The sequence below is a fragment of the Stigmatopora argus genome, chromosome 9 (genome assembly GCF_051989625.1).
Source record: "Stigmatopora argus isolate UIUO_Sarg chromosome 9, RoL_Sarg_1.0, whole genome shotgun sequence".
NCBI lineage: Eukaryota > Metazoa > Chordata > Actinopteri > Syngnathiformes > Syngnathidae > Stigmatopora > Stigmatopora argus.
In genome coordinates, this window is record NC_135395.1 from 11,219,542 (window position 1) to 11,235,313 (window position 15,772).

Consider the following 15,772-nt stretch of genomic DNA (forward strand, 5'->3'; position numbering starts at 1 on the left):
ACAAAGTAAAGAAAAAGCTTATTGAATGCTGCTAGCCTCACCCTTACCCACCGAGCCCCATACATATACAATGTAAGACGCACACTGCGCCACGACACCGTTGATGGCCCCTTCATGCAGCTCGCCGGCCGCTCGTCAATCACTCGGCAAGGCCACTGTCGGCTCACGGGCGCACACTTGTACACTCGCGCACACAGCAGGCAGTTTTGCCCTCAAACTGTGAAATTTCAAGCAGCTACTTCAATCACAGTGAGTAGCCGTAGGCATCCGCCAAAAAAGCCCGCCGTAGACCTCTGAGATATGTGCTGCCTATCATGACATGATGCCAGCACACTGTGCCTAATGCGTGGACTCAAAAGTCAGGAAAAAAAATAAGCGTTGGACAGTTTTCCAAACTTAATATAAATGGAATTCAAAGCTGTCATTTTTTTTGCATGTTTACAGAAATATTATGTTATACTAGTGTAAAAAGGCTTGACATGTGGGAATCTCTCTTGGATTGTAAGTCTCACCAGATTACTAGCCAATAAATGCACTAGGAGTGAAACAAAATAAGACATCGCACTGGATAAGATGCATTTGTGGGGGGATTATATTTGATCAGAGATGAAGACAAAAGCAATATACATTATAGCTAAAGAAATTGAATGAAAAGCAACTCTCGGCGCCTGTTAACAACTAGATTGACTCGTATTCAGATAACGATTGCATTAAACAACACTATAGTTTGTTTCCCAATTCTGATTGGAACATGATTATTCACTGCCAGCCCTCCTAGCCAACGGCAGCTGAAGAGAAAAGTGTGGAACTTGTTAAACATAGTTTCAGGGATTTTGTACTGTACTTCTCCAAATATTTACGTGATAATCTTTCTCAGTTGGTGTTATTACGGCAGCATCTGTGCTGCTGGTGGAACATGCCTCCCCATCTGCGAGGAAATAGTTTTTCCTAAGGCAACGCGGTATGAATAAACGTCTTGCTGGAGATGGATGGCAGTCTGGCGCATGAAATTTACTAGCATTATTAGCATGATGTCAAATAAATGAATAGGCCCACGTGTGTGGATTAAAGATGCAAGATCTAGAACAAATTAGCTGAGAGGGCATTTAATTGAGTTTGAAGAATTTGCTGGCTTGTGAGGATTGATTATGCGTTCATTGTGCTTAAAATATTATAGATTGAAAAGAAGAATTAAAACTATGTTAAATTAATCAAATTAAGATGAATAAAAACAAAAATATACCCTGGTTACAGTGGTCACTCTATAGTGTTTTTTTAAACTGGTTAGACTGGGTGTTAATGCTCATGTTGAATTGAGTGCTCTGTAAGGGTAAAAACATACAAACAAAAATCATTGTCACTTCAGCACAAATCCATTGCAGCTTCCTTGAAATGCAAAGTAGCAAAAAGTCTCAGTGTTGATTTATTAATGCGATCCAAAGTCTTCCTCCAACTGAAGAGCCAGGCCGCCTTGCGAAACTTCTCTAAAGTCTCTCCTTCCACTTGAAACTCAATAGCCACCGTCACGTCCTCCCGCGTCGGCGGCAGAGACCAGCTTCCCAAATCCACTTGCATATTGAGCTCTTTTCCTAATTGAGTTTTTAGAAAACGTCAAGTCGCCTCATCGTAGACGATAGCATCTCCTCAGGGAGCCCGCGGCGTGAAATCCATAGCTGAAACGCTCCGCTCTGGAGTCAATTACGACCCGGAGTCAGCGGCCTCTCACGGGCGTAGTCGTTTTCATAAACAGAACAATTGTTCATCTCACTGTAGCATTTCAATTAACCTCACAGGGATCCTTCTTTGGATGAATGCTAATGAAGCAGCTGTCTGTCAAACATATCACAGACTTTCCTACCCTCCCTCTCAGCTCATTAAGGCAGAGAGCAGCTACTCCACACCACATGCATAACCTTTACCTTCCCCGTAAAGAGCTCATTTTACTTCCAAAGTTAGGCCAATTAGCAAAGGACCTCAAGTTGTCACCTCATCTGGAAAGAAGACCAAATGGGACGTTTCATTTCTGAAAGTTTAAAGGAGAACCTCCAAAACTGAAAACCTTTAGAATTTCTCAAGTTAAAAAAATGCCGAAGGAAATAATGGAAGCTGAATGAACTGTCTCTATGAGAAAAAATATATATATTTATCAATTTGGCAGTTAAACCCAGCGTTTTGTTAACTTAAGTACTAGTCCTTTAAAATGTGCATGGTTCTTTTGAAAGAATACTACTTTCCACTGAAGTGTAACTCTTAAGAAGGACCACATCTCAAATTGGTCTCTTCTCATTCTAGCTTTCCTGAAATTTCGAACAAACTCTCTTTGACAAACATTTTGCAGTACAGCTAAAAACACACAATATTTTTTAACCTTAATCCGAGTTACCTGAATTTGAGGAGCCGATACTTTGGCAATGAATTGAGGAAAAATAATTTAACATAGTATTTCCATAATACAGAAATGATCAATACATATTGTTCAATACTATATTTGTGTTACTGCAACAGTGGCTGTTTACATAAACACTATCCTTGTGGAAATTTTTGACAACTTTGGTAGCATCTTTTAAAAACAATTTAAAGATTCTCACCGTGAGCATATCGATGACTTAATGACAAAGTCGTAATATATCACCATATCAATGCATTGTCACACCTCTAGTTAGAATCAGCAACTGTGTTCACTGGTAATCAAATGAACATCGTGACACAAGACGTACCAGTGAAGCCATGTTTTTTTTTCTGTGACTAAGCGAGAGGGTGGGATTTATCACGGTAGCAGATGTTTGATATTCCCCACTGAAAGCTTTCTCTTCGTGTAAATGCCTTGTAAATCCCACCATAAATGTCAGGAGATGAACGGCGCGGAGATGCCAAAGCGCTCAGTCGGAGCTCAAAACCCGTTTTTAAATTGGCGAGAATGACAAATGGGCCATCTGCTGCACGGGACGGCTAATTGATTTAAAATCCAGTGAGCAAAAAAGTCGTAGTTTGACGCAAGAGGCTTCTTACCGTCTACGAGAAGAATGTGCGTCTGGAAGAGCATCTCATAGCCGTCGGCATGGCAGGTGTAATTGCCAATGTGGTTTGTGGTCAACTTGGTGAAGTACAAAGAGCCGTCGTCACCAAAGTCCTGGTTGCAACCAAAAAAAAAACTACTTTAAAATGGGCTTTTAAACCGGGATGTTTCTTGGCAAGACGTCCATTCATTGCCTTGGATACAGTTAGTTCTTAACTCTGAAGTGCCTAACAACATGAATTCTTTTGTTAGCCGCCTGCAGTGACTTTTGAGAGACGAGCAAAAGACTCAGTTCCCACAATATAAAACAGTTTTCTGGACAACATCCAAGCTATTACTGGGAATGGACATCTTTTTTTCTTGACATTTATCTTTTCCCCCAGAAATAAATGATGCCAGTCTTATTTAGCCTAAAAATATTTATACTCAAAATATTCTGGAAAACATCACAATACTTGCACAGTCATTCCACGTTAGTTATTTCTGAAAGCACATTTTTGATGCATTTGATGAAACAAAATTGAACTTATTATTTCGTAGTTTTGCACTGATAGTATTGGTATCGGTGACTACTATCAAATAATGTGCCAATGCTGCACAATATGTACTTTTTGAGATGTATTCCAACTGCTCATTGCCAAGATGGCGAGTTCTGCTCACTGCCATAAAAATAGCTCTTTCCGCCCTTCCGAAGATGTTAATAGATGTCAGATCATCCTTCTGTAGTCAATTGAAAAGTGTTTATTTTCTTGCAGATGTCCTATCAATTTGAAGCAAGAGGATGGCAGCAAATGGATGGCAAATAAGTGATGCGTTGTCTGACCAAGCCATTATAGAACTACTTTACATGCAAGTGAGTGCGCAGAGATTTATTATAAAAAAAAATATGTATGTGTATATGTATATATATATATATATGTATGTATGTATATATAATGGTATTTGAAAATATAAATGGACACACTGAGAATTAGTCTTAGAAGGGAGAGCCGTACATCATGTATTTTCTGATTTATCATCCAAGCATCATGTACTGTGTGTTGATGAGTTTCATCCTCATTTTTTCTTGCAATTGTTGATGTTGTCTGCATGTAAAATGTCTCCAATTGCTAAGGCGACCAAGTAATGGCACGTAATGACAGACAAATGTGGCTTGAGGAAAAGCCGGTTACTCAACAAGCACAAAATAACCCAAATGCGTGTGAGGTGATTACCTCAAAGACATCCCAAGACATTGGCTGCAAAACAAGTATATTCATATCGGAAACAATCAACGCTGCCTTTTGTCAAAAAGCAAAACAATCCACGCTGTCTTATAAATTATTCAAATCACATGTTCTTTTGTTTTTTTAAACTTCAGGCGACCTCGGTAAGTCGCGGATGAGCTCATTAGCTTGCAGTGCCTTTTGTCAATGTTAACAAATGTTTGCTGTTCTGTCCATGCCGTTGTATATGTTTACAGTTTAAGCAAAGGAAGGTCCGGCGCATTAATTAATCACGTTCTTGTTGTCATGCTTGGACTGCCTAACAGGCCCTGTGAGGATTAGCCTTTGTGTGCATGCCAAGGAAAAACCTATTAGAACAGCTGAAATTTACAGTTATATCATAGGTCGGTTTGTGCTGACTCCATTTTAACACGTTTCAATGTGATCTCTTAATTTTAACATAACCCTACTGATACAAAGCTGTGCACACACCATGCTCAACCAACTTATCACGCATGCCCATGTTTGAGTGCCATTGGCAGTGCTAGACGGCTAATCCATTTTTAATGGGAGTTTAGTGTAAGTTTTTTTTTTAGACCTTTCCAAGATGAATCTGTGTATCAACTATAGGTTAAGATTTGGCTGCAATAGACGTGAACTGTACTTAAAGATAAGCAATCACAACCATTCCTTCCAGTTTAAATAATCTATTGTGCTCAATAGGTCAATTTCTGTTTCTATTGTTGTCAATGGTTGCCAATAAGTGAGGTTATCTATATATATATATATATATTTCTAAGGTTATTTGATATTTCTTTAGTTGCTCATTTGAGAAAAAGCTCATTCTATTTGAGAAATTGCCATCTATGTATGTTACATACATGTGGATTGTAGCTTGCTGAGGTCAGCTGTCTTTTAAAACAGGTTGCTTCTGACGGCCATATTAATTATAGCCTCTCGAGGGTAAGTCCACCACCTGCCCTTGTCTGCCTTCCCTTCTTCCGTGCCCCACCCACCTCCCCATCCACTGATACGAGCTCAGTCAGCAGAGCGCCGGCTGGCCGAACCATAGTTCTGCTGCTCTGACTTTCACGCCCTCTGCTCGCTTCTTTTTTTCCACCAAACAAGGTGACAGCGTGAGCTTTATGCCGGCCTCTTGAGGCCGACACGTGCCATCCGTTTGCTTCTCCTATTGTGAGGAAGAACATACCTACATTCGTCAATGACACTCGTTGACAGAGCTGAAGGATGTGTGCCTGGATATTTAATGGAATTGTAATTTGGTCACATGACCACACCTAAGCTTTCCGTCGGAGGTCCTATGATAACACCGGCATGTTCTCTCACATGGGATCTTTGATCTGGTGGTATCGGGAACCAATAAATGGTTTCGGGAACAAAACGACTTATGACAGTTCTGAGAAATTTCTGATTTGCAAATTTTAATTCTTTGAGCAAACATCTCTCACATAAAGAAATGTTTGAGAAATGTTCATAAATCCTCGTATTTGGGGAAAATGCTCATAGTATTATTTTTTTAAGTGAGGTGAAAATACACAATGAATTTCAAAACGTAAAAAAATATAAGCCACACAAAATTTAAAACTAAAATCTAAATATTTCTGAGGGAAAAGAAATTCAAAATACAAATCAAAGTGGAAAATATTAGTTTTCTTTTAAAGACAATTTTACATAAACCAAGATTTACTACTCATTAAAATATTGTCAGGACAAAGATGACATTTATCGTTTGAAGCAGCAGTCTGCTGTAAATTGAATGAGAAAGGAAAGATTTGAAGCTGGACTTTAACATGTCAGCAACAACAAAAGGCAGTACAAGTGACTTGCCAGGCAATCCATCATGTGCTCACTCGTTCAGAATGTGAGCACGATGATGGCCAAGTGGCACAAACGTGTTCTCGCCTGATAGCTACATCAAAAATGCGCACACACGTCTCACATTGCTGCCAACTCAAATGCCGCCTTTTTCACCCTTTTATTGAACGTTATGAAATATTTTGTTAGAAGGGAATTAAAATGAAAGAAATTAGATATTTTTTCTCAGTTGTTGCTATTTTCTTGCCTGATATTTTTGTATTTTGTCAAAAAATAGCGAGATGAAATCCAGAATAATATTGGGGAAATATTCTAGTGTTGCGCAAATACCTTTTTTTGGCTCCTGTTAAACAAATTCATGAATATTGAATGATGACTAAATGGATATTGAGAACAATTGACAGAAATCATTCAAGGATATAAGGTAATGTTTACCTGTGGAATAAAAGAAAAGGTGAACCGACGCTGACTCGTCAGCTTTTGTCCCCCTTTCAGCTGTCAACAGCATCTTGGTGATCACATATTCACATTTTTTGACAGAATGCCACAATAACCTTGGCTGGTGAGTCACGTGCTGCTTCAATGGTCTTGCAGCAGCCATCTTTTGTAAATTCCGAATCCCATGTGTTCGCTCCTCAATGTTTAGGTTGATTCATAGCCACTCTCCCCTTCTCTGCTTTTGATGTGAATCCTTGATTTATGGTCACCCTTGTTACGCTCTGAACAAATTGCACTCTAACAATCCTATCCAATCTCTGAAACAGCAGCCGCAGATCAGGTAACCCTCGTTCAATTGGACCCGTTTAGCTGAACAAATGTGCGCAACACTGCCGGCCTGACAGCTTTGAGTGATGATGAAACAGCCGGCAGCATTGCGTGGAATTACGCCGTAAGCTGCTTTGTCACAACTCGGAGAGGCCGCGGTCAACTTCTGCTACCCGGGATTAGAGCCCCGTACACTGCTGCCAAATGCTGAGAAAGAATGCCGAAATTAGCCCAGTAGGTGGCGAACATGCAGCCGTTCTTGTCTTGGTGCTCATTTGGGTCAATTCCGTTGGATGGGTCAGTTCAAATGGATTTGAGATGTCACCATCAATGGCAGCCAATGTGTTAAAACAAATAAGAGTTCATTCATCCTCTGGTCATGATGCACCCTCCCACCGATGAGTTTATCACGAGTATATTAAAATATTTTCAATTTCTATTTCTAGATTAATGCTTTATGAAATGTACTTCATGGCACCAAACGCATGTATTCTTTCATTCACAGTATGCCCTCCAAGTTGGAATATATTGGACACCTAGTGGCATCAATGGCATTTGGTGAGTTGAGCATTGGTGCTTTTATTCACCTAAAAATTACATATTTGCAACTGGGTTTTCACAACTGAGTTTTATATAGTTAAAATTATGTGACTGATTTTTTATTAAATGTGGTAGGAATTAAAAATCAAACTTCTGTGGCACAGATTTATTTACATGGGGTGGGGGGGTATAATGTACATGTTACAGTTGGGAAATTGTTCCTTTTTTAAAAAGTGTCAACTAGGAAAACTGAGCAGATTGTGTAATTTCACACATGATAGGTAGGCAGGCCCCCTTTTGTCTTTGTAAACAAGCCATTAAAAAGTCAATTTTCCACAATTAGTCCCCTTTAAATTTAATTTGGACGCATTAGCAATTGCTTCCAGTACACTTAGCAGTGTAGTATTTTTCACAACTTTGCATTTAGTATATTTGTTGTAACTCATACAGAAAGTATTTCTTTTCTTTTCCAAGTTCCGCAGCCTCGGCGAATTTCTCGCACCTTCTTACTTTCTCCACTCACGTAAATCCCTCAGAGCTGCATGGAGAAATAATCTGTCTTGACGTCTCCCTTTTTGTCACGTCTAGAACTTTTTTTCTCTTTTTTGGGGGGTGAAAAATGGAGCGTTTAAATGCGCCTGGCTGCTTTGTGGAGAGTCGCAGGATGACCGCGGACAGCTGCGCTACTCATTTGATGGGTCATCAAGATTTAATGTTTTACATCGGTGGCCTCACTGGGCCTCCCTTTATCTACTGCGACACTGGTGACTGTATTATGCATCACACATGTGCGCCATGGAAATGAAAGAAAAGAGGTCGTGGTCTCTGGTATCTCCTCCACACTGGACTCCCTGAGGCGTACACTTACTCACATACAGTGCAACATTGTGTTGTTGCTTTAAAGCCCCCTGGTATCTACCGTCATTTTCTTTTCCAAGCCCTCAAATCCCTCCCGGCCATCTAAGAGGAGCATAGGAACTAAAAACATGCTGGATTATTGTACCGGTCTAAATGGAAAGCAATGACCGGATCACAAGGTTCACCAAAGGACCAAACTAGGGGAGTTCTGATCATATATTTTTGTGTGTGAGTTCAAGTCACCTGGTTTTGAGGATCTACCAATATATATGGTATAACATTTTTATTTATCTTTTGTTACTCTGTCTCAATGAATTGGACATCTACTTGTAACAAACTAATGGCCAATTTGGGTAGCACGACCAGTGGTTGAAGATTAGATCTAAAAAAATACATATTGCACAGAACTGGCTTTTTATTTCTTTATACGCTTGAATAGTGATTAAATTTCAATAGCACACCTTTCTCTGTTTTTGATATTAGACTTACGTTGATGTCATCCAGGTTCAAAGCATTGAGATGCTGATTGTTCCTCTTCCACAGGATGGGTGGGCGGTGCTGGCCAGTAATGGCACAGATGAGCACTGCGCTCTGACCCACTGTCACGGTCTTCACTGTCACTCTCTCGTTGTCCGGGATATCCAGCTGGAACACATCTGTTGACCAGAGGTACATAGTCACACGTGTCATCTTGGATTTTTATGGCCGTTTCATGTTTTTAGTTGGGAAGTCAAAACACTCCACCAATATTGCCCGAAGAAATAATTACCAATGAATACAAAGTTAGTTGCTAAGGTACTACAGATATAACAATATTGGTTTGTCTCTATAATGATCTCATGTTTGAAGAAGGATATTATCAGTAAGAATACTTGGACCAGGGCTAATCTTGAAAATCATGCATATCGGCTAATGGCACACATCAAGCTGTTCTTAGAGCTTACTCCTAAACTGAACAAACTAAAATAATGATATCTGGCTTGACATGTGATGAAGAATTCATTGCATGGAGAGCCCAGTGAAGTCAGTTGTGTTATGTAACGCTGTGTCTCAGAAAGAGCCCTCTATAATCTTTTTCTTCAAAATGGACTCCATTAGTTGTGCTCCTGAAGGCGGAAAATCCAAAGCGCTTAAGACTCTGTGCATTTCCTTCCTCACCTTGGCTGTGTTGGGGACCTCTGCCAACCTGTGAGAGCCAAACTAGCCAATCGGAGCAGAGTGCAGAGAAAATGTTAAGGCCCACAGCAGAGGCTGTTAAGCTTACACTCGGCTGACCAAATCACCTCTGGGATCACAGCAAAATTAGAGGATTATTAACGCCCACTGCTCCAAACCTCTTCCCAGTCGCTATAAACTGAAATAGTTGGATTTCATGGTCATGGTCATGCCTACGGTTGTAATGATTCAATGATAATAATACCACGAGCCCACAGTAGGTGTGTGAGAATATGTCGCCGTAACGACATAGCCTGATACTTTGTATTCTGATGGGTTATCAATGTGCTCCCGCATTTGTTCATCCTCTCAGTCAAAATGGATTTGAATGTCCAGCATTGTCAATTGCATTCAAATGAATTGGACATCTACCCGTGTCAGTGACAGACAATGATTTAAAGACTCATCTTTTAACAAGAATGAAAGAATATTACTGTATTCATTTACAGAAACTAAATATTGTAAGTGAGGAAGACACGTTTTTGTAATTTTGTACGCAAGGGTGCAAAAAGTAAACATTCCCGATCTTCTCATTTAGAAATAGCTTCCCCCCCCCCCCATCTTCAATACTTGTATCAATAAGTTTTGTATTGTGATAGTGTCAGAAAATCATCATCATGAACCTTGTATTGCAAATCACTTTACAACAACTTTAATATTTAATTCCTAAAGAAAAAGTGGCTGTTCGCCTTTTCCCACTATTTGGGGGTGCAAAGTCGACGCTCCTTTTTTCCCCCACTTCCTCCCAACATTCCTGTTACATGTTTTTTTCCACTGCAATCTCAAGTCTAATTGGTTCCCTTCCAAAAGCCTTTTGGGATTTTTTTTCAGCTCGTATGGTGGCATGGGGAAGCAAAATGCATGAGACATTCCCTCAGATTTAGACGTTAAAGACACGAGGAAATTGCATCTGTTGCCATACAAACTCCGGCCAGTCTATTCTCCGCCTCTCCCCTTCGGCACTGAATCTCAGTAAAGCCAGGCTTGTCGAGCTGCTGGATCAGCTGATCCAAAATCTCGTTCTCGTAATGTCGTCCCCTAACCATCCAATCTTGTCGCCTCACACTTTTTGGATAGGATGCAAGCTACAAACTCCATTTGCTGCTGATCCCCTGAGGAAAGGTACCAGGCAAACTTATCATAGGGGAAGTTTTTTCTGGTACTGACTTCTCCCTGACGAAGCATATGAGTTAAGAGACAAGAAGTGTAACTCCTCGTGCTCTTTCCACATGCCTACTCTGTAAATAAACACTACAGTCACTACAGGAACTCGGTAGCGATCAGAACTTCAGGTACAATATGATTTTCACGGGCACTCAATTAAATTGGGTGTGTTGTCATTGGCAGTACAAGATTTATTGAAGAGCAAAAATAAAAGTGAAAAAAAAAAACCTTGGCTTTCATAAAAATTGACAACTTTTTTAAAGGTGTGTATTATATTGAAGAACTGTCAATAGCTATCGGACAGTTAGTAGTGTTCATAATGTCTTTTTTTTTTTAAATAAGTAAATGAATCATTTTAATAACCTCTTTTCCTAATCCTCTGAAAATTATGTGATCAGACCTGATTTCCAATCAAGTGAGTGAATCAGGGACATCCCAAACTACAATTACAGCGCAGCCCTAGTAGGGTGGTTAGAGGTTTTAAAACAACAGAATCCGTGATTATTTGATACCCTATTGATCTCGAGTCTTTTGAGTGGGGATCAAACAAGTTTTGCACTTTTCATTTGATATTTATCAGGCACGTAATTGGCCCTTCCTTATGATTTCTGACGGTACTGACTCGACCTCCCCGAGGAAGGATCAACCTTGGAAGACCAACTTGCAATAAGCAATTAAGGACGAGGACTGAAGGCTTGGGTAGCATGGCAGCAATAAAAATTGCCGCGGGGGTTTACGACATGAAGACAAATTACAGAGTGCTTGCTTAAGGCACTTCTTTTCCCCATACCTTGTCGCTGGATCCCCAAACACTCGATTTCGACCGGCCGCCCCGTGGCTTTAATAGGCAGGTCCATTATTAACAAGCAAAGCTACCCACAAACGCTTGGAGTTTGACGCCTCGGAGTGCAGATAAAAGCCTTTTTCCTCACTTCGCCGTGCAGGCAGGGAATGAAAAAAAGACTCCGAGATCAGAAAGGAAAGGTTTCTCTGATCTGGGACGGTTCAGTTGATTCGCAAGAGTTTTTTCGTTCCCAGAAGAAGAAAAACGGAATTGTGTTTTTGATGTCACTTGTCTGACAAAGATAGAAACTAGTTGGAAACACAAGCACTCCCTTTAGTCTTCTCGCCTGATATTGTGCATTTGATTTGGAGTCCCTCGACCAAACAAAGACACCAAGACTTGCCCACATGTTTATGATTTTTTTTTTTGGCTTTTTTTGTTTTGTTTTGAGGAGTATATTGAGTCTAAGAGTTCCCTACGCCGAGCAGCTTTAATGGAAGAAAAAAAGACACCTGAAGCTAAAGCAGATATTCTTCAGTCGGTGCAAAAGTCTGACTTTGATACTCTTTTGTCAAATTATTTCTCTGCTGAATACACTGCTTTTTTCATCTTTTAAAAAGATAGCAACTAAATGACTCAGCTATTTAACTGGAAAGCATGAACTGAATTCTGCATTGGCCCTTTCCTTTTTTGTTTTTGGATGATAAACTGACACAACCCAGTGATAACCAATACTGGATCTCATTTGAACTGAAAAGTACCCCAGCAAATAACAACTTATATTGCATGGAAATTCCAAAGGGTTCACTTTACGAAGGTCCCTGATCCAATCACACCATTCTCAGGAGATCAGAATGACATGTAAAAGATCTGCTACTTTAATATGTATTTTATTTTTAAATATCAGCTCGAGGGCTGCCATGGGTGGCGATACATGTCCAATCCGCTGCATCTTTTCCCCGATAAAAATCCTTCATAAATGACGATATCAATAATTTTATAATTCCCAACTACTACTACTTTTATAATTATACTAAGCAGGTTGGATAGACAGACTCTATTGCATGTGGATTTTTTTTAAATTAAACCTGATGTACCGTATTATGCTGTTTAATAGACTCGGGTATATTAAATGATTTTTGCTTTTTTGAGCCTCCCATTTGTGCGCCATTTAATATAACCCTGCCGTTTAATATACCCCTGCCGTTTAATATGCCTGGGTATATTAAACGGCAACTCAGCTTTTTTGGCAAGATTTGTATGGTGTTCATGGGGGCATAATTATAGATACTTGAGTTCATTGAAATTCCAAGTCGGACTTTATTCAGCAGTGAGTAGTTTTAACCTGAGCAGTGAGTAGTTTTAGTCTGCAAAACGTTGATGCGCCCCGTCACGGAATAAAGAGTGCGTAGTGGATCGTACCTTCCCGTTTGTGCCCCATTTAATATACCCCTGCCGTTTAATATACCGGGTATATTAGATGGGGGGGTATATTAAACCGCATAATACGGTACGTGTTTCTCTGACTGCATTAGACAGGTATTCGGATATTCTAGTGTACAAACATCTTATTTCCTTTACTGCTGAGGCCTCCAGGCAATATGGCGAGTGCATGATGGTAATAAGACAACAAAGGGATAAGGAGTGGCCGTTATAAAGGTTATCTTCTGCCACTGCCGCATTGGTGCTATGAAATTATTGGCGTTCTCTACTGCATATTTGTCTGTGTGAACTTTCATCACTTCAAAAAGCATGTTGGCTCATGTCCACGAATGTTGCCATCGTACCGTATTTTCACGACTAAAAGCCACCTTCAAAAATGCTAAATTTTATCTAAAATTGATGCGGCACCTTTATAAATCCACAGCACCTTATGTGTGAAGAAGTGGCATCTTTAATGCAAAACAGTGTTCCTAAATTTTATTTGCAGTTTGATCCCTAAATGCTTTTCTCATACAGACGTCTAGACTTGCTACTTTGAACTTTGAAAAAAATGAAAGTGGCAGTAGGGAATCTAGAGCGATTAAATGTGTCACACCAGCCAAATGTCAGAGGAGATCCCGTCAGAAGATATCAAGCCTGGCTGCAAAATGTCAGATGGGAAAAGGAGGTATCAAAGCTATGACGATAGAAATGAGGTGGAGGGGCAACAAAGAGCATGTAAAAGTGGCGCACGCGTGTTTGCCTTCGCCGAGCACCTGTGTCGACTTAATTACTTGTTGTTGCGTGACCTGCTTTCTTTTTGGCAAATACCAGGCTCTCAAACTTGCTCGGCTTTGATCTGCCTGCCCCCGCTGGACCAAATCCGATACGCTTTGATGGAAATGAGAAGTAACTAACGTTGTAGCTCCCTGACTTCGTAACTGATGTTATTACTAATGGGCATTGTACGTAACCGATGCACGGAGCCGACATTGTAAATGACCGACTGACTGACCGCCATTAAGTCAAAAATAGTTTTGTATTTGATTCTCAAATCCTGCACCATGTAACTGGAGTACGCAATGTCTTCAATCACTAGGTTCAATTAACAACAGTAGACGTGCAATTCATTTGACTCGGGATACTCTGACAGAAAATGATTGCTGGAACCTGTCTCAGTTCAAATGAATTGGATGTCTATTGTTGTTAATGTGAACCAGTGAGTTGAGTGCTAAGTACACCCCCATCAAGTAGCAATTTGTTGAGGCATCCCCGTCACATTCTAAGAATTGATGAGTTTGCCATGGTAATCATGGAAACGTGGCCATCCTACCAAAGGCGGTGTAGAATTCTTCCTTGGTAAGCTGCCGGTCATCGTCTAGGTCATTGTACTTAAGCAGATCCAACAGCGAACACTCGCCAACGTCCTTGGACAGACCTCGGTGCTTAGATACCTTGCGAAAGAGACGGGAGAATAAAACCTTTATGATCAGACTTAAGGGTATGGGTAAAAGTGGACATAACCGGGCAGGGTCTATGAAAATCCTGATTTAAAATAAATAAATATACAACTTCAAATTTAGAACAACAACAATCATGATAATGATATATGTTATGTATGTGGACAGTATATTAAAACCAGAAGCCCACAAGGAAAACTGTCTCAATTGAACAACCAAATTATTGTGACCATTTTTTTCTCCCAGCAATTTAACAGAGGTTTCCCGCTGTGAATCTCTGATCCCAAGACACATCTTTGTGGTACTTAATCTCATTTCGAGGTTGAATAAAAATAATAATAATAATAACAAAAAAAAAACATGAAACAGGCTTGTCAAAGGTGTCTTCAAAGTCACGTGGCAAAAAAACACCTGCCTTAACACACATTTACCCCTCACATGCTGTTATGAGGCGCAGTTTGTGTATGCAAAAACATGTAAAAATATGTTAATAATATTATAAACAGATGTCAAAGCTGGCAGACGATTAAGGCACGTTGAACTCCTTTCAGATTGTTTAAAAAAGGATCTGAGGAGATGTACTGACCCATTCCCTAAACCCCCAAAAGATGAAACAAATGTCAATATCTTATCTTGGAACTGTTTTGAATATTTAAGATCTTTTTGAAAGTTATTTTTTCTCCCCTCCAAGAAAGTAAGTAAATAGCAGCATCAAGTCTAAACAGATGCAATGCTTTCTACTTACCTTCGAAAGTTCGTCTATTGATACATGTCCATTGCTGTCCACATCAAAATTTAGGAACATGGCATCAACAATCTGCTTTCTGGTGGCCGTGTTGTCCTCGCGAACCCTCTTTGTCTCTATGTGCTTTTTGTCATATGCCTCCAAGACTTTGGTCTTCAGACGCCTGTAGTCGCTTAGTCTGCAGCTATCACCTGAAAGAACAAAAGATGACATTTTAGCTTTAAAGCAGACTGACAGCGATGTCCCGATTATATAGTTTTGGATGAGTTACTTTTGATTTTGATGATCTACGTATACTGGATATCGATACTATATCTTAAAATGTACTAAAGAAGGGTTAACAAAAGATAATCTATTTTTCCCCCAATTTAAACAATCCATTCTCAACATTATACCAAATCCTTTTTTCTTTTGAGAAAATCAGTTGTGCAGCACAAAATAAGTTTGTCTCCATTTCCGCTGTGATTGGTTGGAAACCATTTTATACTGTCCCCCACCTACTGCTCATCGTTGAATAGGATAGGCTCCAGTATGCTCACGACCCTCGTGTGGTTAAGCGGAATGGAAAGTGAATGAATATGTATAAATTCTGATTAGGGTTAAGAGTGATAGATTTCCAAGACCAATTTCACTGAGGGTCATTTGACTATCGCTACCAGATGGATTTAATCTTTTTTTCTGATTTGAAAGACTCTGGGGTCAACTGAACTTGTAATGTAGGCAGTAGAGACGCATTGGACATAGAAAGAGCCGTTTGTTTGG

At 39.9% G+C, this 15,772-nt stretch overlaps 1 protein-coding gene across 2 annotated transcripts in view; it reads right to left on the reverse strand.

The window, feature by feature from the left end:
* The window catches only part of fstl5 (follistatin-like 5), a 58,769-nt gene that overhangs the window by 14,908 nt on the left and 28,089 nt on the right, over window positions 1-15,772 (reverse strand). For both annotated transcript variants that reach the window (XM_077609105.1, XM_077609104.1), the window contains exons 5-8: window positions 15,011-15,201; window positions 14,139-14,259; window positions 8,710-8,876; window positions 3,010-3,130 (exon numbers count right to left, since the gene is read on the reverse strand). In XM_077609105.1, the coding sequence (XP_077465231.1) occupies window positions 3,010-3,130; window positions 8,710-8,876; window positions 14,139-14,259; window positions 15,011-15,201 (600 nt within the window). The remainder of the gene's footprint in view (window positions 1-3,009; window positions 3,131-8,709; window positions 8,877-14,138; window positions 14,260-15,010; window positions 15,202-15,772) is intronic.